General features: G+C 43.3%; 1 protein-coding gene across 3 annotated transcripts in view; it reads left to right on the top strand.

The window, feature by feature from the left end:
* Positions 1-4200: 4200 nt before the first annotated feature.
* Positions 4201-22904, top strand: part of LOC110537675 (14-3-3 protein epsilon) — a 38373-nt gene continuing 19669 nt past the window's right edge. Inside the window, exons 1-5 of one of the 3 annotated variants that reach the window (XM_036937645.1) lie at positions 4238-4486; positions 17665-17773; positions 17884-18114; positions 18248-18399; positions 18474-19000. In XM_036937645.1, the coding sequence (XP_036793540.1) occupies positions 18922-19000 (79 nt within the window). In that variant the 5' untranslated portion in view covers positions 4238-4486; positions 17665-17773; positions 17884-18114; positions 18248-18399; positions 18474-18921. Of the gene's footprint in view, positions 4487-17664; positions 17774-17883; positions 18115-18247; positions 18400-18473; positions 19001-22904 lie in introns of all 3 variants that reach the window. The other 2 variants (XM_036937644.1, XM_021623900.2) reach the window with 2 other exon arrangements.

Raw genomic sequence — 22904 nt, 5'->3', positions numbered from 1 at the left:
TGTGTTCTGCCTTTCAACCAGGACAACGGAATGGATCCCAGCCGGCGACCCAAAAAAACTACTCCGTAAAAGAAGGAAACGAGGCGGTCTTCTGGTCAGACACCGGAGACGGGCACATCGTGCACCACTCCCTAGCATTCTTCTCGCCAATGTCCAGTCTCTTGACAACAAGGTTGATGAAATCCGAGCAAGGGTAGCATTCCAGAGGGACATCAGAGACTGTAACGTTCTTTGCTTCACGGAAACATGGCTCACTGGAGAGACGCTATCGGAGGCGGTGCAGCCAGCGGGTTTCTCCACGCATCGCGCCGACAGAAACAAACATCCTTCTGGTAAGAAGAGGGGCGGGGGCGTATGCCTTATGGCTAACGAGACGTGGTGTGATCACAGAAACATACAGGAACTCAAATCCTTCTGTTCACCTGATTTAGAATTCCTCACAATCAAATGTCGACTGCATTATCTACCAAGAGAATTCTCTTCGATTATAATCACAGCCGTATATATTCCCCCCCAAGCAGACACATCGATGGCTCTGAACGAACTTTATTTGACTCTTTGCAAACTGGAATCCATACATCCTGAGGCTGCATTCATTATAGCTGGGGATTTTAACAAGGCTAGTCTGAAAACAAGACTCCCTAAATTGTATCAGCATATCGATTGCGCAACCAGGGCTGGAAAAACCTTGTTATTCTAACTTCCACGACGCATATAAGGCCCCGCCCCGCCCTCCTTTCGGAAAAGCTGACCATGACTCCATTTTGCTGATCTCTGCCTACAGACAGAAACTAAAACAAGAAGCTCCCACGCTGAAGTCTGTCCAACGCTGGTCCGACCAAGCTGATTCCACACTCCAAGACTGCTTCCATCACGTGGACTGGGATATGTTTCGTATTGCGTCAGATAACAACATTGACGAATACGCTGATTCTGTGTGCGAGTTCATTAGAACGTGCGTTGAAGATGTCGTTCCCATAGCAACGATTAAAACATTCCCTAACCAGAAACCGTGGATTGATGGCAGCATTCGCGTGAAACTGAAAGCGCGAATCACTGCTTTTAATCAGGGCAAGGTGACTGGTAACATGACCGAATACAAACAGTGCAGCAATCAGGGCAAGGTGACTGGTAACATGACCGAATACAAACAGTGCAGCTATTCCCTCCGCAAGGCTATCAAACAAGCTAAGCGTCAGTATAGAGACAAAGTAGAATCTCAATTCAACGGCTCAGACACAAGAGGTATGTGGCAGGGTCTACAGTCAATCACGGACTACAAGAAGAAAACCAGCCCAGTCACGGACCAGGATGTCTTGCTCCCAGGCAGACTAAATAACTTTTTTGCCCGCTTTGAGAACAATACAGTGCCACTGACACGGCCTGCAACGAAAACATGCAGACTCTCCTTCACTGCAGCCGAGGTGAGTAAAACATTTAAACGTGTTAACCCTCGCAAGGCTGCAGGCCCAGACGGCATCCCCAGCCGCGCCCTCAGAGCATGCGCAGACCAGCTGGCCGGTGTGTTTACGGACATATTCAATCAATCCCTATACCAGTCTGCTGTTCCCACATGCTTCAAGAGGACCACCATTGTTCCTGTTCCCAAGAAAGCTAAGGTAACTGAGCTAAATGACTACCGCCCCGTAGCACTCACTTCCGTCATCATGAAGTGCTTTGAGAGACTAGTCAAGGACCATATCACCTCCACCCTACCTGACACCCTAGACCCACTCCAATTTGCTTACCGCCCAAATAGGTCCACAGACGATGCAATCTCAACCACACTGCACACTGCCCTAACCCATCTGGACAAGAGGAATACCTATGTGAGAATGCTGTTCATCGACTACAGCTCGGCATTCAACACCATAGTACCCTCCAAGCTCGTCATCAAGCTCGAGACCCTGGGTCTCGACCCCGCCCTGTGCAACTGGGTACTGGACTTCCTGACGGGCCGCCCCCAGGTGGTGAGGGTAGGCAACAACATCTCCACCCCGCTGATCCTCAACACTGGGGCCCCACAAGGGTGCGTTCTGAGCCCTCTCCTGTACTCCTTGTTCACCCACGACTGCGTGGCCACGCACGCCTCCAACTCAATCATCAAGTTTGCGAACGACACAACAGTGGTAGGCTTGATTACCAACAACGACGAGACGGCCTACAGGGAGGAGGTGAGGGCCCTCGGAGTGTGGTGTCAGGAAAATAACCTCACACTCAACGTCAACAAAACTAAGGAGATGATCTTGGACTTCAGGAAACAGCAGAGGGAACACCCCCCTATCCACATCGATGGAACAGTAGTGGAGAGGGTAGTAAGTTTTAAGTTCCTCGGCATACACATCACAGACAAACTGAATTGGTCCACTCACACAGACAGCATCGTGAAGAAGGCGCAGCAGCGCCTCTTCAACCTCACTCTTCAACCTCATTCGGCTTGTCACCAAAAACACTCACAAACTTCTACAGATGCACAATCGAGAGCATCCTGGCGGGCTGGTACGGCAACTGCTCCGCCCTCAACCGTAAGGCTCTCCAGAGGGTAGTGAGGTCTGCACAACGCATCACCGGGGGCAAACTACCTGCCCTCCAGGACACCTACACCACCCGATGTTACAGGAAGGCCATAATAATCATCAAGGACAACAACCACCCGAGCCACTGCTTGTTCACCCCGCTATCATCCAGAAGGCGAGGTCAGTACAGGTGTTTCAAAGCTGGGACCGAGAGACTGAAAAACAGCTTCTATCTCAAGACCATCAGACTGTTAAACAGCCATCACTAACATTGAATGGCTGCTGCCAACACACTGACTCAACTCCAGCCACTTTAATAATGGGAATTGATGGGAAATGATGTAAAATATATCACTAGCCACTTTAAACAATGCTACCTTATATAATGTTTACATACCCTACATTATTAATCTCATATGTATACGTATATACTGTACTCTATATCATCTACTGCATCCTTATGTAATACATGTATCACTAGCCACTTTAACTATGCCACTTTGTTTACATACTCATCTCATATGTATATACTGTACTCGATACCATCTACTGTATCTTGCCTATGCTGCTCTGTACCATCACTCATCCATATATCTTTATGTACACATTCTTTATCCCCTTACACTGTGTATAAGACAGTAGTTTTGGAATTGTTAGTTAGTTTTCTTGTTGGTTATTACTGCATTGTCGGAACTATAAGCACAAGCATTTCGCTACACTCGCATTAACATCTGCTAACCATGTGTATGTGACAAATAAAATTTGATTTGATTTGATGTTACAGCGCTTGTTTACGGAAAACAGGCAAGGAGGCGACCACCTGTGCTAATTCGTTATCTAGCAAGCTCCCCCGAACACCTTTGTGTAAGTGCAACTCGGGGAAGTGTATTTTTCTCAGATGGAGGCACCCATAGTTGTATGGATCTGTGCAAAACTACTACAGTAAGTGTATCTTTTTTATTTTAAGGATTCTCGCTGATGAAAGACATGTTGCGAAAGGTGATTATTGACTTTTCTAAACGTTAAATACAGCGTCGGGATTGTAGTTCACATGAGGCAGTCATGGGAGAAGTCATGGCTGAGAACTAGGGGAAAAGCAGAATGCCACCTAGAGCTTGAAAGCTAACAATGCATACAGCCGACCTGAGATTATGACAGACTGATTGACTACCCATGGCTCACATGGCTGGTGTGAAGAGGTTAAAATCCCTTATATTTTTTTTATCTAACTAGGCAAGTCAGTCAAGAACAAATTCTTAGTTACAATGACGGCCAAACCCAGACGACGCTGGACCAATTGTGCACTGCCCTATTGGACTCCCAATCACAGTCAGTTGTGATACAGCCTGCAATCGAATCAGGGTGTCTTTAGTGAAGCTTCAAGCACTGAGATGTAGTGTTTTAGACCGCTGCACCACTCTGGAGTCACAGTATTATAATAACAGTATTGACTCCAGCAATGACAAGGAGTTGTGAACCAGGGCCATATACTAAAATATAAATATGTGGCCCTGATGTGTGAACCACCATTATTATATGCACACTACTTTATGGAGTCTGGTCATGCTGAGTGGATTATATTTAACTGAATCTTTTTAATACTGGCCTGTGTTTCACATTGTATTTCCATCGACACCATAAATACATGAGATGAAATGGGTTAGTGGCCAATAGCTTTGCACCGGAGTGTGTGAGAAAGAAAAGTGAAGAGCGGGGATGTGGTGTTGGCGTGGATTGCGTCAATTTCCCGGATTGAGTTCGGACGCCATCTTTAAACCAGTGCTACCGGTAGTTAGATAGTGGGGACGCTGAGCTGCTGCTCCACCAGGAACCGCAGTCTGAGACAGACCCACGGTCGAGCCTCTCCTTCAGGCCGCACATCATCGACAGCCCGACCTCGAACACCATGGCAGATCGAGAACACTTAGTATACCAGGCCAAACTCGCCGAACAGGCCGAGCGATACGATGGTAAGGACTAAGATTTACTGTCAATGCGGAGTATGTCCCTCATTCGCTTGTCTCCCTCTCTCTAGCGGGGGCTTCGAGGAGCGGATGAGGTGGTTTGAATATGGATTCGTTAACTAGCTAGTAAGAGATCGTAGTAGAGACAATAGCGTTGAAGATAGGGTTTCCTAACTAGTTAGTCATTTAACGTTAGTGGTTTGATTGAACAAAGGTATCAAGCGATACACATGTGTATTACTGGGTTTTAGGCTATTCAGTGATTGCATGGGCATGGGTGATATTCAGCCCATGCTATTTTGAAAGCCGTTGGTTGTTTCTGCTGGTGGTCCTGTTGTTCCGACTTCGTTGTTAGTTCTCAATGGATGTACTAACGTTAACGTAACTAGCTAACGCTAGTTAACAAGAGAGCATGACAGCTAACGAACGTGAGCTAAAATCTGTGGTAAAATGGCGGTTAACAATGGTTGCCAAACTGCAATAGCTACCGTGTCATGGGGAATGGTTAAGGTTACCTAGGTTACCTAACCATTTGTTAACAAAAATAATTTGTTTATTTGATGAACTAGCTAGCTATTTTGACAGTAATGCCATTACACTAAAAATAGCGGCTTCGTAGCCTAGTTAGCTAACGTTAGTCTTGAAGCTACTTTGCTAGTGACTGCAGTTTTGCCAACTATTTTTCAAGGAAAGTATAAGTTACTTGAGTTTGAGGTTTAACGGCACCCAGAAATGTTGTAGTACTGCCACCAACTAGACTGGAATAGAACCCTCTTATACTTTGCTTGGAAAAAGTACGGTATTTGTTTCCCCTATATAAACCTACACTAATTAAAACCCCACCACCCTAACCCACTATTTAAACCTATCTAGTCCTACCTCGGGCTTAAAGGACGGAACACCAAAACTCAACATACCCGGTAACTCTAATGACGTCAAATCATACACCCAAATACTTCTCTGCATCTGCCACCACAACCTCTATTTTCTGCGACTTGTGTTCCATCCCTGCAGTACTGTTGATAACCATTGCTATGAACAAAACCAATCTTACTGAAGAATATATCCCGGGTTGCCAGGTCAAGTAAACATTTCTAGCACTATGACTATTCAAAACATGCACCAAAGGCTTGAAAACTAGCCCAATTTGTCCCCACAGCAAGTAAGGAGTTGCCATATCTAAACCATTTCCCATAAGTTAGAGCCAATTAAGATATAATTGTAACTTGTAACAACGTTAGAAGCAAAATTTAGTTTTCCTCAAAATAATTATTGCAAGCTATGCCATGGTGTAATAAAGGAATTTGAATATGTGACATGAGAACTGATGTCGCCCTTATTTAACTTGCTAGATCATTTTCCATCAATGGATGTGGATTTAACTCGCTTGACTGCTATGATTAAGTAATATGGCACATGGTATGGTATATGGCCAATATACCACAGTGGCCAATGGCCAATAACCACGACGCAATGCGGGGTGCCTGGATACAGCCGTTAGGTGTGGGTATATTAGCCATATACCACAAACCCCCGGGGTGCCTTATTGCTATTATAAACCGGTTACCACGGATTTCAGCCAATCAGCATTTGGGGCTCGAACCAGGTTTAAAATTGTAAGTAAGTCGCTTTTGTGCATTTGCATAACAATAGATAAATTCGACAGGAGAGTTTGAGTGATGAATGTTGGATCTCCGTGGTAACCGGTTTATAATAGCAAGAAACACTTTTACATTTTTATTTATTTTTTTACCTTTATTTAACTAGGCAAGTCAGTTAAGAACAAATTCTTATTTGTTATTTCAAATTCTCAATTTTCAATGACAGTGCCTGTTCGGGGGCTGCCTGTTCGGGGGCAGAACAACAGATTAGTACCGTGTCAGCTCGGGGATTTGAACTTGCAACCTTTCGGTTACTAGTCCAATGCTCTAACCACTAGGCTACCCTGCTGGATGAACATAAAACAATTGAATGTTAGGCTACTTTCTGGCAGTTGTGCTGATGTTAAGACTACAAACCTTTATAAATGGCCCATTTGCGATTGACTTGTCATTTCAATAGGCATAGGCTTCAGACTCAAATCTGGGTTTATGATTCTAATCAAATGTTGCCGTAGTTTGCTTAGATAAAAGCAGGTAGCCTATAGCCCCTGATATGTTCTACATCTAATTTCAGACAGTCTACAGTAGCATAGACAAGATATAGGCAAGATGTAAACTGAACAATTCAGCAGCTTGCTTAGTTCAAATTCACAGACAAATTTGTTCAACATGAATAGCGAGGCAATTTCGCAATAAGAAGTGCTTGTTTCCCCAATAGCCTGCTGGAATAGGCTACTGAGGATGGGGTCATGATTTCAATCACTGAATGAAATATTAATAATGTCTTAATGAACTGAATATGCTTGTCAACAATAGCCAGTGTTTATTTTTTACATTTGTTTTATCTGTAGCCTAATCTGACTACTTTTACCGTCGATCAAATGCGTTCATAATAACACAAGGCTACAGTAAATTGAAGTTACAGGCAAAATGATTTGCAATGACTCCAGTGATTCATAACTTCATACTTTCAACATGTATTGTGTCAAATGGTAGCCTACAATGGCATATACATTAATTGGCTATTTGATGGCCAACAAAGGCAAATGTATAATTCTCCACACACACACTGCCTGTCAGTTTAATTTAGGACTTTTCCCCCATAAAAAGAACCATGCGAGGGTGTTCCGTAGCTTCCATTTAACAATTTCTACTCGTGCAGCCCCCGAGACCCAAGAACTGAGCATGCATGAAGCACTTTGTTTGATACCGTTTTCTTTAAGCAGTCAACATTAGAATGCAGTTTAAACCACCCCAGAGTAGATTTATATAATGCGCCCCAAAGTCATTTTCCAGTGCTTTGTCGCCATTATTTCTTGATGTGCATCAGTTCTACAGTATTTAATGTTTCATGGAAAAAGGTTTGAAAATAGCTGTCTCCATAATGAAAATCTAAATAGTCTACCTACAACTGGTAAAAAGTTGTCATAACGTGTGCACGTGCTGGCTGCTCTCTCGCTCACGTGCCTCAGCCAATAACTGTAGTGCTTTCTCAACGCACACACCCCTCCGGCCCTCCCCACCACTCACTCAGCAACAGCCTGTCTCACTGCCTGACAGTCAGGAGCAGTTCACAGTGGGGGAATATTTATATATATATATATATATATATATATATATATATATATATATATATATATATATATATATATATATATATATATATATATATATATATATATATATATATATATTATTTATGAGAGGCCATGGCGGCCGCAGTGCAAATACCTGCGAACCAATACATTTTCAAAGTAGCCCAATTAAGTGGGAAAACTGCGAACATGGCAACACTGTATATATCACTGGCCTTATCTCTCCATATTGGTATAGATCTACTACTCACAAATCCTCTCAGGATCCCTCCCCCTTGACCCATTACTTTCTTCACTGCCTCAGCATATGACACCCTCTGCACTACTCTAACCCTTGGTAACCTCAACCTGCCTCTCTCGCACTGGCACTGGACATTTCTGATCCGAAGCCCCTTGGGCACCCCTACAATTAACACATACTGCTTATTTTCCCAATGCTACTTATTCCTTTATCTCATGCCTTTCTGCACACTTCTCACACATGGGAACCTCCCTCCTACACAGTGCGCCACATGCACATAAGCTTCACACCTGTAACAACTAGGGATGCACAATATATTGGTGAACTTATCGGCATTGGCCCGATGTCTAGTTTAACGCCGATGTGAAAAACCGATGTCAAAGCTGACGTGCATACCTATATAATGTAATGACGCCATGTAAACTTTTGCGCTACACTTGCAACATTTCTAACCTAGCCCACAATGTCTGCTGTGTAGATCGAGCAGTCATTTGAAAGAGTAAGACAATTTCTGCAACTCAACTCAAAGGCGAAATCCATTAATGGCAAGATAATGGTATTCATTGCCCTTGACAATCAACCGTTCTGATGTTGGCTTTTGCCGAATGGTCGAGCACTAGTACACACTACCAAGTGTGCTATTTTTCAGATGTTGCTCTACCAAAGCTATACAGTAATGGCGTCACTGCTAAAAAATAAACATTGCGTCACTGCTATTAGCGTTATGACTGACATTTGAACCAGCGATATCAGCCCTGTGAGCATGCTGAGTCTGACAGCACAATGTGTCATTGAGGATTTCGTACTGAGGATGTTGCATGTTCGTGAATGTGCCGGTTTGTCATACCGCCGCTGCCATTTCAATGGCATTTGAGAACATGTTTGAAACTTGGAAACATGAACACACTAGCAAGCTCCATTCAAACAACTGACTCGAGCTATATGCTCATCCTCTGCGCCTGCAGCAGATGTGATACCCTCTGTCATGGCATTAAAACGCCTGCTCGACAAAGCGATTCGGTGGCATTCTCTCTCTACTGTGCTCACCACTATGCTCAACTCTATGTACAAGGACCGCTACTTCGATGCAGACAAGGAACGGGGTTTACGTGAAATGTTACATACGCAGCTGGACAAGATGGAAACGGACACAGTGACCGTGCGCACGGAGAAAGGCCATGAACAGAAAGAGCTGAAACTTCACTGCTTGACATATGTCATGAAATCCTGGTTGAGAATTAAACGACTGAACAAATGAACAACGAAACAGCACAGCTCAGCAAGTGAAAGAAATAGGTTTTGATTATTATGTTTTACTGGTAATGGGGACATGCATAAAAGCCTCAAAATAACTTTTTGGTGTGTGTGTAACCTTTATTGAACTAGGCAAGTCGGTTAAGAACAAATTCTTATTTACAATGACTGCCTTCCCCGGACGACGCTGGGCTAATTGTGCGCCACCCTATGGGACTCCCAATCACATCCGGATGTGATACAGCTAGGATTCGAACCAGGGCCTGTAGTGATGCCTCTGGCACTGAGATGCAGTCCTCAATGCCATTGGATGAATCGCGGAACATATTCCAGTCTGTGCTAGCAAAACAGTCCTGTAACGTAGCGTCTGCGTCATCTGACCACTTCTGTATTTAGCGATTCACAGGTACTTCCTGCTTTACTTTCTGCTTGTAAGCAGGAATCAGGAGGATAAAATTATATTCAGATTTCCCTATTGGAGGATGAGTGAGAGCTTTGTATGCATCTCTGTATGTGGAGTATAGGTGGTCTAGAGTGTTTATTTTTTAAATTTTATATATTTTATTTTTCTCTGGTTGCATGTGACATGCTGGTAGAAATGAGGTACAGAGGATTTAAGTTTGCCTGCATTAAAGTCCCCGGCCACTAGGAGCACCGCTTCGGGATGTGCATTTTCTTCTTTACACATGGCCTCATATATCTTGTGCCAGCATTGGTTTGTGGTGGTAAATAGACAGCTACGAAAAATAAGAAACTCTTGTTAAATAGTGTGGTCTACAGCTTATCATGTGGTACTCTACCTCTGTCAAGCAAAACCTCAAGACTTCCTTAAAATGAGACATTGCGCCCCCCCCCCACACACACACACCCCTCGTCTTACCAGACGTAGCTGTTCTGTCCTGCCAATGCACGGAAAACCCAGCCGGCTGCATATTATCTGTGTCGTCGTTCAGCCACGACTCTGTGAAACAAGATATTACCATTTTTAATGTCTTGTTGGTTATGGTAGTCTCAGATCTTCCAGTTTACTCTCCAGCGATTGCGTGTTGGCCAATAGAACGGATGGTAGAGGCGGGTTACCCACTCACCGACGAATTCTCACAAGGCACCCCGATCTCCGCCCCCTGTATTTCTGTCTTTTCAATGTCAGGGATTTGAGCCTGATCTCGTAGCAGCAGTATATCCAGTTCGAGGTGAGTAATCTCTGTTGTGATATCCAGAAGCTCTTTTCGGTCATAAGAGACATTATCAGCAACATTAAATAAGTTACAAACAATGCGAAATAGCACAGTTGGTTAGGAGCCTGTAAAACGGGCTCCCAGCCCCCCGGCGCAATTATAATTTCTATGATTGAAATGACTCTTTCCTCAGTGGATGTCGCTACACATTTGGGCTCCCTATCCCCTATTATTGATGCCTGTTAGTGCCCAATTATGCTGAAGTGATCCTTCAAGCTTCTTTTTTGAGTGGATTCTGAATTCCTTTTGGAAGCCTTCCCTGTAGCATACCACCATCTTTCCTTGAGTGTTTTGATGTGGATCTTGAATCGAGCTGAGAATTGCCAGGGACCATACGATATTATATCTGTACTTAGATGCTGATATGTATTGAGATTCTATATGTATTACAATTCGATACTGTGATTTTTAAGATTCGATGTTCCAAACATTGCTCACATATCTGTTGCAGAGTGACGAGAGCCATGATAATGAGTTTAGATTAGTCATAGAAATAAAAGTGCATAAAACAAATTGCTGCCCTATTTAAAAAAAAAAAAAAGATGGAGAACAAGCTATGAAGGAAAAATAGGTGGCTACAGCCAATGAGTGCAAAATAATATTGCAATATTGTCAACGATATGATATAGCATCAATAATAATATCCCGACATGTAACTTGTTTTTTTTCTTATCACTAGTCTTGAAGATTGTTTTTCTTCTCCTGACTTATTAGTACTTGAATTATCTGAGCTGTACCTCTCTGATGACCCAGTTCATAAAGTATGCAGACTCATCTGGGCTAAGACTTTCCCATGATGATGAATGCAGAGGAAGATGCATTAAATGCCTTAGTTTCATTGAATTTTTTATTTTCCCCATTTAACATGACAGCAGTATTGCTGGGAAGGCACACTGTTAAGTGCTGTAGTAGTATCTGAGAGTTTTCTAGATTTTGATATCAAAGATCAGCAGTGCTACACATAGGCCATGCAGGTTCTTCTCTGATCTCTTTTGCCCTGCTATGAAACAGGATACTGTACCCTACCAGCTCTAGCCTACAACCCCCACCCCTCATGTCCTTACGCCTGCTGAAAGAGGTCAATCACCTGGAGGGGCCGGCCACTCAGAGCCAGGATGATTCTCCCCTGCAGGCCTGCTGTGGAACAGGCCACTCCTCCTGAGCCCCCTTTGGCACAGAGGAATGTGCAAGGCGCATAGTGCAGCTGGGCTTAAGCCAGACCAGACTGGAAGGTATGTGCCTATGCAGCCACCCTGACATGGGGACCAAGGGACAGGAGGAGACGAGAGCAGCAGTGTGCTACTCTCTTATGTAAACCCTCTCTCTCTCCAGCCCAGGCGAGTCATCCAGCCACAGTGTGTGTGTGTGCAAATAGATCACACAGGAGCTGCCTGCTTAGTGGGGATCTTTGCAAAGACTGTGCTCTCTTACCTTTTCCTCGCTCCCCTCCTTGGTGCCTATTCTTTCAGGAAGTGCACTTATACACTGCTTCCAGCCACACCGGGCTCAGCAGTCCTGGTCTGTCACTCAACAGACCTGAACACGTTCCAATGTGGTGTCATAATGGTGGCAGTAACACCCCCCCCCCAACACACCTCAGTCATGTCTGTTCTCTTCTTTCTCCAGAGACTGAGTAGTATTCCTCTTTCCTTGCTTGATGGGTTAAGATAGAACAGTTAACAGAAAGTATATTTTTTAGACACCGATTGCTCTTGCAGTCCATTTAAAATGTTAATTTGATTTTGTCGAGTTGTGCTAATCAAGGTGGCAGAATAGCTGAGCACAGTAAGATGTGCTGCTTCCACACATGTATGAAAGGCAAGCTGGTGCGAGTCCTGTTCATTCAAACTAGCTGAGATCTTCCTTTTCTTCATGTGTTCTCGATCACCCAGGTCCCCCACACAGACATGACATTTCTACATTAAGCGAGGCACCACACCCTAATAGTGTGAACCCTCCATTCTTAAATAGAAGTTTGGAACCACCAAGACTCTTCCTAGAGCTGGCCGTCCCGGACAAACTGAGCAATCGGGGGAGAAGGTTTTTGGTCAGGGAGGTGACCAAGAACCCGATGGTCACTCTGACAGAGTTCCTCTGTGAAGATGGGAGAGAGAACCTTCCAGAAGGACAACCATCTCTGCAGCACTCCACCAATCAGGCCGTTATGGTAGAGTGACCAGACAGAAGCCACTCAGTAAAAGGCACATGACAGCCTGCTTGGAGTTCGCCAGAAGGCACCTAAAGGACTCTCAGGCCATGAGAAACAAAATTCTCTGGTCTGATGAAACCAAGATTGAACTCTTTGGCCTGAATGCCAAGTGTCAAGTCTGGAGGAAACCCGGCACCATCCCTATGGTGAAGTGTAGTGGTAGCATCATGCTGCTGGGATGTTTTTCAGCGGCAGGGACTGGGAGACTAGTCAGGATCCAGGGAAAAGATGAACGGAGATCCTTGATGAAAACCTGCTCCAGAGTGCTCAGGACCTCAGACAGGGGTAAAGGTTCACCTTCCAACAGGACAACGACCCTAAGCACACAGCCAAGACAATGCAGGAGTAGCTTTGGGACAATTCTTTGAATGAGTAGCCCAGCTGTAGCTGAGACTTGAACTCGATCAAACATCTCTGGAGAGACCTGAAAATGGCTGAGCAGCAACGCTCCCCATCCAACTTGACAAAGCTTGAGAGGATCTGCAGAGAAGAATGGGAGAAACTCCCAAAATACAGTTGTGCCAAGACTTGAGGCTATAATCAATACCAAAGGTGCTTCAACAAAGTACTGATTTAAAGGGACTGAATACTTATGTATTCAGTGTTAACTTAGCTAAAAAAAAAAGTCAAATTTATAAAAATGTAAATAGTTTTTACTTTGTCATTTATGTGGTGTTGTGTGTAGATTGAGGGGGGACAATTTAATACATTTTCGAATAAGACTGTAACCTAACAAAGTGGAAAGTCAATTGGTCTGAAGGCACCGTGTTTTTGCCATAGATGAATAGTGTAAACTTGTTATTATATTTGCTGATACCCTTACAGTCAAATTTTGGCACGTATAGAGTAGTTATCCCAAAGACGTTGGTTACAAGGCGGTACTTATTTAAATGAGTTAAATACCATTGGTGTATTAAAATGAGTTAGGTTGACGTCACCCTATGCCCTTAATAATCCCGCCCCCCTGAACCCAATCTAACTATCAATCTAGATGCAACAGTCATTTTTCATACTTTGCTCATCATACTTTTGATCTGGTTTCGTCAAATTTCATAATTTTATTTCAGCTTCCTTTCCCCTACCTTTTACATTTTGTGTCAATCTGTAGAGGGGTCACTGAGTGCGTTTGAGCACGGCCCTAGTCCACTGATCAAAGCCACGGCTCAGTGGTCGTCTGCTGCAGAGATACTGTACTGCTGCTGCTCTTCCTGGGCGCTGACTGTCGAGCATTGAGTTTCTGCAGCATGCTTTGTGGAGGTCTGCCATTGGCTGCTGTAGGTACACTCTGTCTCTCACTCTGTCTCTAGAAGTCATAGGCTCTATGTATATGGCACACACTGTTCTGCCTGCCTGTGCACCGCATGGCCACACAGTGCAAGACCCCATGCTTTCTGGGGGTTCCCCCTCAGTCCCATAAGCATTGGTATATAGCAATGGTAGGGTAGTGTGTAACTAAACATATAGGCCTAACGTGGGCTATTGGCCTAGTACGGCAATATGTTGTGCCGTAATTATTACGAGCAATATTTCTGCTCTAGCTAAGAACTGTTGTAACCACTTACTGTATTATAACACCCATATTTGACAGCTGCACAGCTCCTGTCCCTTTCCTTGATCTGATTTACTGGTGTATCATTAAATGTGAAAGGCCCCCACCTGCAAGTTGCCTCACTTTGATTACACCAGCCCTGTAATGGTGTCTCTTGACTACTGTGTTTTACAGACAAAAACCAAAAGTTATTTTATAAAAGACATCTCCCAGACTTGGACACTGACGCAGTACTGAATTCGACGATGTTCTATGAGGGAAGATTCTAGAATTCCGAGACACTCCTCTGGTCTTTGGCTCAGCAGCCAGCTGGGCTCTACTCCCACGGCTACACCCATCTAGCGTTAATGTAGGTTTGCATAAAGTCCCCCCCCCCCCCCCGTCTACACTGGCAACTCCCCAGACACTCCATTAAGAGAGCTGGTGATGACAGGAACCTTTCAAGGTGTGCATCTAATCTCTTTATACATCTAAATATGGAAGAGAAATGTGCCAGGAGACCCTGTTCTATACAGTGAGTGTAGTTGGCCTATGTGATCCATCCTGATAGTCATTGTGTATGAAAACCCAGTGAACCGCTTTGGATTGAAGATAAATCCAACAATTTGATAATTTCTTAATGGTATTTAATAAAAATGGGAATTTACCTTGACAATTAGATTATTACACAAAAAAAAAATCAAAAACGTCTGTCAGGACCAATCCAGTTAACAACCCAAATAAAACTATCAGTAATCAAAGTGCAATCTGTGTACGTACACCAACAGATATGCTAAGAATATGTACAGCAGTAAATACGTTAGCGAGCTTTGTTGAGAATCCAGTATATAACTACAGGCTGTTTTTTTTATATAAACAGTATTTATGCAAATGCAATGTACAGCAGTAAGATGGTGTTTCCTCTGCCTTCATTTAAGTGTGGCGCTGCGCCACGACAGAATCAATGCCACCACACCTATTTCTACCAAACACAGTTTCTGTGGAGCACATCGGCTTTTATTAGTAAATAGATCATTTGGCTTCAACACAGTTCTGAAGGTTACTTAGCTCTTTGAGCTGTGGCAGGCAGCCTGCAACTCGAGAAACACAGCGTGCCAGGGACCAGTGCGCAATACAAAAGCTCTGTGTCGCGAAACACAATTCACTTGAATCACTTCAGTGTACCCGTGTGAGAAACTGCAAAAAAGGTATGTTAGCTTGTTTGTTTGACTATCATTAGCCAGCCAACTAGTTAACTACATAAACTATCTATAACCTAAAAACTCTACTAACATCATTTAGATCTAAGTTGAAGTCAGAAGTTTACATACACTTAAATTGGAGCCATTAACTAGTTTTTCACCAACATTTTCTTGTTAACAAACTATAGTTTTGTCAAGTCGGTTAGGGCATCTGCTTTGTGCATGACACGTAATTTTTCCAACATTTGTTTACATACAGATTTATTTCACTTATAATTCCAGTGGGTCAGAAGTTTACATACACTAAGTTGACTGTGCCTTTAAACGGCTTGGAAAATTCCAGAAAAGGATGTCATGGCTTTAGAAGCTTCTGATAGGCTAATTGACATCATTTGAGTCAATTGGAGGTGTACCTGTGGGTGTATTTCAAGGCCTACCTTCAAACTCAGTGCCTTTTTGCTTGACATCATTGGGGAAAAAAATCAACCAAGACTTCAGAAAAAATTGTAGACCTCTTTGGGAGCAATTTCCAAATGCCTGAAGGTACCACATTCATCTGTACAAACAATCGTACGCAAGTATAAAACACCATTGGACCACGCAGCCGTCATACCGCTCAGGAAGGAGACGCGTTCTGTCTCCTAGAGATGAACGTACATTGGTGCAAAAAGTGCAAATCAATCCCAGAACAACAGCAAAGGACCTTGTGAAGATGCTGGAGGAAACAAAAGATACTTTTGTATCTATATCCACAGTAAAACGAGTCCTATATCGACAACCTGAAAGGCTGCTAAGCAAGGAAGAAGCCACTGCTCCAAAACCACCATAAAGAAGCCAGACTACGTTTTGCAACTGCACATGGGGACTTTTTGTAGAAATGTCCTCTGGTCTGATGAAACAAAAATAGAGCTGTTTGGCCATAATGACCATCGTTATGTTTGGAGGAAAAAGGGGGTTGCTTGCAAAACGAAGAACACATCCCAACTGTGAAGCACGGTGGTGGCAGCGTCATGTTGTGGGGGTGCTTTGTTGCAGTAGAGACTGGTGCACTTCAAAATAGATGGCAACATGAGGAAAGAAAATTATGTGGATATATTGGAGCAACATCTCAAGACATCAGACAGGAAGTTAATGCTTGGTTGCAAATGGGTCTTCCAAATGGACAAGGAGCCCAAGCATACTTCCAAAGTTGTTGCAAAATTGCTTAAGGACATCAAAGTCAAGGTATTGAAGTGGCTATCACAAAGCCCTGACCTTAATCCTATGGAAAATGTGTGGGCAGAACTGAAAAGCGTGTGTGAGCAAGGAGGCCTACAAACCTGACTCGGTTACACCAGCTCTGTCAGGAGGAATGAGCCAAAATTCCCCCAAGTTATTGTGGGAAGCTTGTGGAAGGCTACCTGAAATGTTTGACCCAAGTTAAACCATTTTAAAGGCAATACTACCAAATAATTATTAAGTGTATGTAAACTTCTGAACCCCTGGGAATGTGATGATAGAATTAAAAGCTAAAATAAATCTTTCTCCCCACTATTATTCTGACTTGCCACATTCTTATAATAAAGTGGTGATCCTAACTGACCTAAGACAGGGAATGTTTACTAGGATTAAATGTTAGGAATGGAGTTTAAATGTATTTGGCTAAGTTGTATGTAAACTTCTGACTTCAAATTTAGAATATTGCTGCCACAATTGAAAACTGTAAGGCCAGCTATTGAATATCCACAAGTAACATTATGTTGATGATAGAAACATGGTTTTCTAACGTTTCTATTCTAGCAAGTTAGCTAGGTAGTTTGTTTGGAACTGTATCATGTGCAAGAAAGAAAGCTACATCTGTCTTCAATTAGATTTTTTTTCTCAGGCGAGTTAATTGAAATATTTCCAGCCACAGCAGCAAAATAGAAAGGGGGTAGTAAGGACAAGTGTCCGGTAATGTTAACTTAGCTAGCTAATGTCAAATCAGCCTTATTTTTATGACACTTTCTTTAGTTAGTTATCCCTTTAAAAGCTTAAGCTATCCTTTTTATAATAAGTGTGTGACTTTACTAGACCTAGACGAGGCAGAATCCCGGGAGTGAGTTAACAGAGGAGAGGAAAACCAGGAGGGTAGATGGAAGGAGTAGAGGAGAGCTGAGTAAGGCCAAGTGTGCACTACCGGCAATCCAGATGTGACATAAAATTGACAGACTGAAGCCGTGGCTATATAATACGCCACATGGTTAGTCAAATGTCCTTTAATTAGGCTAAGGGCTAAAAATGATTGCATATTTAGTCTGTAGCATTATGTATTTATTTCTGAGCCAACTCCACCAGGACATCGATGGCCCAATGGGTTTCTGGGTGCATTCAACATCGAGGAGGAGAGGGAGAAGCCAGGTGGACAAGACCAGGGTGCAGTTCTGGGTTCGGGTTCAGAAAGCAGGTAAAAACATTTGTTTTCAAATGCTGTGATTAAACCAATGTTACATCCTGTGTGTTGGATCCACTAAAACAGCTATTAATCACTTATTTTCTGTTTTGTGCTGTAATTAGGGAATGGATCCATATCTTGTTGGCCTTCAGGATAGCCTAGACCGGAGGTTCCAACACCGGTAGATTTTGGGGGCCTTCGGTCTGTTGGGACCTCAGCCTGCTTTCTCTAGTGAGAGGATAAACACCTTTAACCTGAACCTCTTCCCCAAGCAGTTCTTGCAACCGCCAGAGGCTGCTGTGCTGCAAGAGTGGTTGTCTTACAAGCAACATGTGTTTGTTGGAGCATTCAAGGTATGGCATTGAGTGTGAGTCTTTTGAAGCCAACATTTTAGGCCAGTGTTGCCCAACCCTTTTTCCTGTTGAACTACCACTCTGTTGTCTCTTCTTTAATGTTGAATATCTTTTTGTTTTTAATGTATTTCAGGGGTTGGACCAGATGATGGCAATGACAACGCTGGCCTTTCAGTTTGATGAGTGGAGGCTATCTACACTTGCCTTATCCAGCTTGCAGCAATCGCACTGACTATACCAGTGTCTTCCGTTAATTGTGAGAGGGACTTCTCTGCAATGAAACGAGTAAGAACATTTAAATGTGGAAGTAGATCCTCTTTGTCCCAGTCCCCCCTCTTATTATTCTTTTGTTATTGCAGGTCAAAACAGACTTGAGGAACAGACTGCAGAGAGAGCATCTAGCCGCCTGCATGCGGCTCTGCATCAACAACCCCCCCCCCCCAATCAAGCAGCTCAATTACAGGAGGGCGTTGGAAATCTTTTTCCAAAAGCCCAGAAGAATAAAGTGCTCTGACAAAGGCTGTTACCTAAGTCAGAACTAGGTTTTTGTCAGAACCTAGAAAGAGATTTCCTACGCCCTCCTTTTGTGATGAACATGAATCAGGGGACTCTAATTCATGTTCCTCTGTTAATTTTGTCAATATAAACGTTTTTAATTCAGAAAGGTCTCTGTGTTTCTTTAGATAGCTGCAGCACTCAACCTTAAGTTGCATCCTGTATACTATAATCATTTTACCAATACGTTATTGAGATACTTTCTAGAGGTAGAAATATATTTAAGATGGTTTGAGTGTTTTTCCTTTTTAAATGCCACCAGAATCAAGCTTTTCAGTACTTGTTTTGGGAGAGAGGACCCCTGAACACATGAGAATGAGCAATGTGAAGAGTTGAGTATATGAATAAGAATACAGTATTTAATCCAGGATATAAATAATGTAACAAATGCAATAGTAGTAGATGTATTAGAATGAGCAATATGAAAGGGAAAGGAAGAACACATTATGAATACAGTGTTAACGACAGTATAAAGGAAACGGTTCAGTGTTTAATGTTTCTATACAGTGTTTTCGGAAAGTATTCAGACACCTTGAGGAAACAAAAAATATAATCCATCTACACAATACCCCATAATGACAGTGAAAAATGTTTTTTTTTATTTTCATGTTTGCAAATGTATTAAAGAAAAAAATTAAACCTTATTTATGTAAGTATTCAGACCCTTTGCTTTGAGACCCTAAATTGAGCTCAGGTGCATCCTGTTTCCATTGATCCTTGAGCTGTTTTTACAATTTGATTGTAGTCCATCTGTGGTAAATTCTATTGATTGGGCATGATTTAGAAAGGCACACACCGGTCTATATAAGGTCCCACAGTTGACAGTGTATGTCAGAGGAAAAACCAAGCCATGAGGTCGAAGGAAAGGCACAGATCTGGGGGGTACCAAGAAATGTATTCAGCATTGAAGGTCTCGAAGAACACAGTGGCCTCCATCATTCTTAAATTGAAGTTTGGAACCACCCAGACTTACTAGAGCTGGCCGCCCGGCCAAACTGAGCAATCGAGGGAGAAGGGCCATGGTCAGGGGGGTAACCAAGAACCCGATGGTCACTGACAGCTTCAGAGTTCCTCTGTGGAGATGGGAGAATCTTCCAGAAAGACAACTATATCTGCAGCACTCCACCAATCAGGCCTTTATGCTAGAGTGGCCAGACGGAAGCTGCTCCACAGTAAAATGCACATGACAGCTCACATGGAGTTTGCCAAAAGGCACCTAAAGTACACTGACCATGAGAAAGATTATCTAGTCTGATGATGGCAAGATTGAACTCTTTGGCCTGAATGCCAAGCGTCACGTTTGGAGGAAACCTGGCACCATCCCTACGGTGAAGCATGGTGGTGGCAGTATCATGCTGTGGGGATGATTTTCACGGGCAGGGACTGGGAGTCAGGATCGAGGGGAAAGATGAACGGAACAAAGTACACGGAGATCCTTGATGAAAACCCACTCCAGTGTGCTCAAGACTTCAGACTGTGTCTAAGGTTCACCGACCCTAAGCACACAGCCAAGACAATGCAAGAGTGGCTTCAGGATAAGTCTCTGAATTACCTTGAGTGACCTAGCCAGAGCCCGGACTTGAACCCGATCAAATATCTCAGGAGAGACCTGAAAATACCTGTGCAGCGACACTCCCCATTGAACCTGACAGAGCAGAGAAGAATGGGAGAAACTCCCCAAATACAGGTGTGCCAAGCTTGTAGGCCAGGAACTTATATGTGTGCATGGGCTCAGGCACCAGCCCATTATTCCTCCACCACCAAACTTTACAGTTGGCACTATGTGGTCTTCTCCTGGCATCCGCCAAAGCCAGATTCGTCTGTCGGACTGCCAGATGGTGAAGTGTAATTCATCACTCCATTGAACGTGTTTCCACTGCTCCAGAGGACAATGTTGGCCGGAGTGGTGTAAAACTCACCAACGCTTGTTCATGGTGATCTTAGGCTTGTGTGCCTAAGATCACCATGGAAACCCATTTCATGAAGCTCCCGACGAACAGTTGTTGTGCTGACGTTGCTTCCAGAGGCAGTTTGAAACTCGCTAGTGAGTGTTGCAACCGAAGACAGACGATTTTTATGCGTTCCAGCACTCGGCGGTCCCGTTCTGTGAGCTTGTGTTGCCTACCATTTCGCTCTTCAACTGATCGCTACCCACCCGCCCGTCTAGAATCACTACTCTGGACGGTTCTGACTTAGAATATGTGGACAACTACAAATACCTAGGTGTCTGGTTATTAAGCATGTCCAATCAAAATTTCAATCAAGAATCGGCTTCCTATTTCGCAACAAAGCATCCTTCACTCATGCTGCCCAACATACCCTCGTAAAACTGACTATCCTACCGATCCTAGTCTTCGGCGATGTCATTTACAAAATAGCCTCCAACACTCTACTCAGCAAACTGGATGTAGTCTATCACAGTGCCATCAGTTTTGTCACCAAAGCCCCATATACTACCCACCACTGTGATCTGTATGCTCTCGTTGGCTGGCCCTCGCTTCATATTCATTGCCAAACCTACTGGCTCCAGGTCATCTGTAAGTCCTTGCTAGGTAAAGCTCTGCCTTATCTCAGCTCACTGGTCACCATTGCAGCACCCACCCGTAGCACTCGCTCCAGCAGGTATATTTCACTGGTCACCCCCAAAGCCAACTCCTCCTTTGGCTGCCTTTCCTTCCAGTTCTCTGCTGCTAATGACTGGAACGAATTGCAAAAATCACTGAAGCTGGAGACTCATATCTCCCTCACTAACTCTTAAGCATCAGCTTTCAGCAGCTTACCGATCATTGCACCTGTAAATAGCCCATCTGTAAATAGCCCACCCAACTACCTCATCCCCATATTATTTATTTTTTGTTCCTTTTCACCCCAGTATCTCTACTTGCACATTCATCTTCTGCACATCTATCACTTGTGTTTAATTGCTAAATTGTAATTATATCGCCACTATGGCCTATTTATTGCCTTACCTCCCTAATCTTACTACATTTGCACACACTGTATATAGACTTTTCTATTGTGTTATTGACTGTACGTTTGTTTATCCCGTGTATAACTCTGTTGTTTGTGTCGCACTGCTTTGCTCAATCTTGGCCAGGTTGCATTTGTAAATGAGAACTTGGATAAATGAAGGTGAAATAAAAAAAACATCACTTAAATTTGACCGGGGCAGCTCTAGCAGGGCAGAAATTTGACATTGAAGGTGGCATTCCATGAAGGTGCCACGTTGAAAGTCCATCCACAAAGACCATTCTATTGCCAATGTTTGTATATGGAGATTGACATTGCTGTGTGCTCGATTTTATACACCTGTTAGCAACGGGTGTTGCTGAAATAGCCGAATCCACTAATTTGAAGGGGTGTCCACATTTTGTATATATATTGTGTACTTGAATGGGAATATTGGTTTGAAATTCTGTCAATCCCCCATAACTAACCTATTAATAGAAATGTAGATAATAGAATGGATGTTACCATTTAAATTTACTGGCGGCCGTCTTTGTAGTAATGAAAAGTTAAAATAAATTAAATTATAAAGGTGTATGAATGGACAAAGCCATCGATCATTTGACACCATTCATTCCTATGCTTAGACTCGATAGCGCATTGAAGCCAACTGTTGTCGGTTAAGATATTAGATGCGCAGTTTGTGCTACTCCATGAAGTGACGTTTCAGGATAGCTCAGTGCTGCCCCATCTCATTGAGTAACTCAAGTTGAAGGCCTGACCGTGGCACTGCAGGCTACCATTAGCAACTAAACTTATCTGTAACTTCTGTATGCGATTACATTTTAAAAATGTTTGTTTTGAGTAATCTGTTCAAGGACATACATCTGGTGTATTAGAACCAATTATTGGCACCATGATTGTCTTCTAAAATGTGTTTATTTGTATAAAGATTGACCACGTCATTTTTCCCTTCTATAATGGGGATCTTGTTTTCTGCTAACAATGCCCGCAGTACCACTGTCGGCCTTGAACTTCTGTGGCTTCATTGAGAAGGGGCAGTCGTTCTCCCCTGGTCTCAACTGATGGAGGGCACAACACAACCTCAGAGTATATAAAGTAGGGTCTAAGCTATGCGAGTATGCAAAAACAAAATTGACTTTATGCGTTTTTAGGCTATAGGTATGGCGTTTGGTAATGGCTTTGTAACCTCTTGTGATGAGCTTTCTTATAGGCTAGTACTGAACAGTGGGCGTGGCTATTTGCATATTTGTAGACTGATTCATAAA

The sequence above is a fragment of the Oncorhynchus mykiss genome, chromosome 12 (assembly GCF_013265735.2).
Source record: "Oncorhynchus mykiss isolate Arlee chromosome 12, USDA_OmykA_1.1, whole genome shotgun sequence".
Lineage (NCBI taxonomy): Eukaryota > Metazoa > Chordata > Actinopteri > Salmoniformes > Salmonidae > Oncorhynchus > Oncorhynchus mykiss.
Note: the sequence above shows the minus strand (reverse complement) of the source record. Positions and strands in the feature narration are given on the sequence as shown.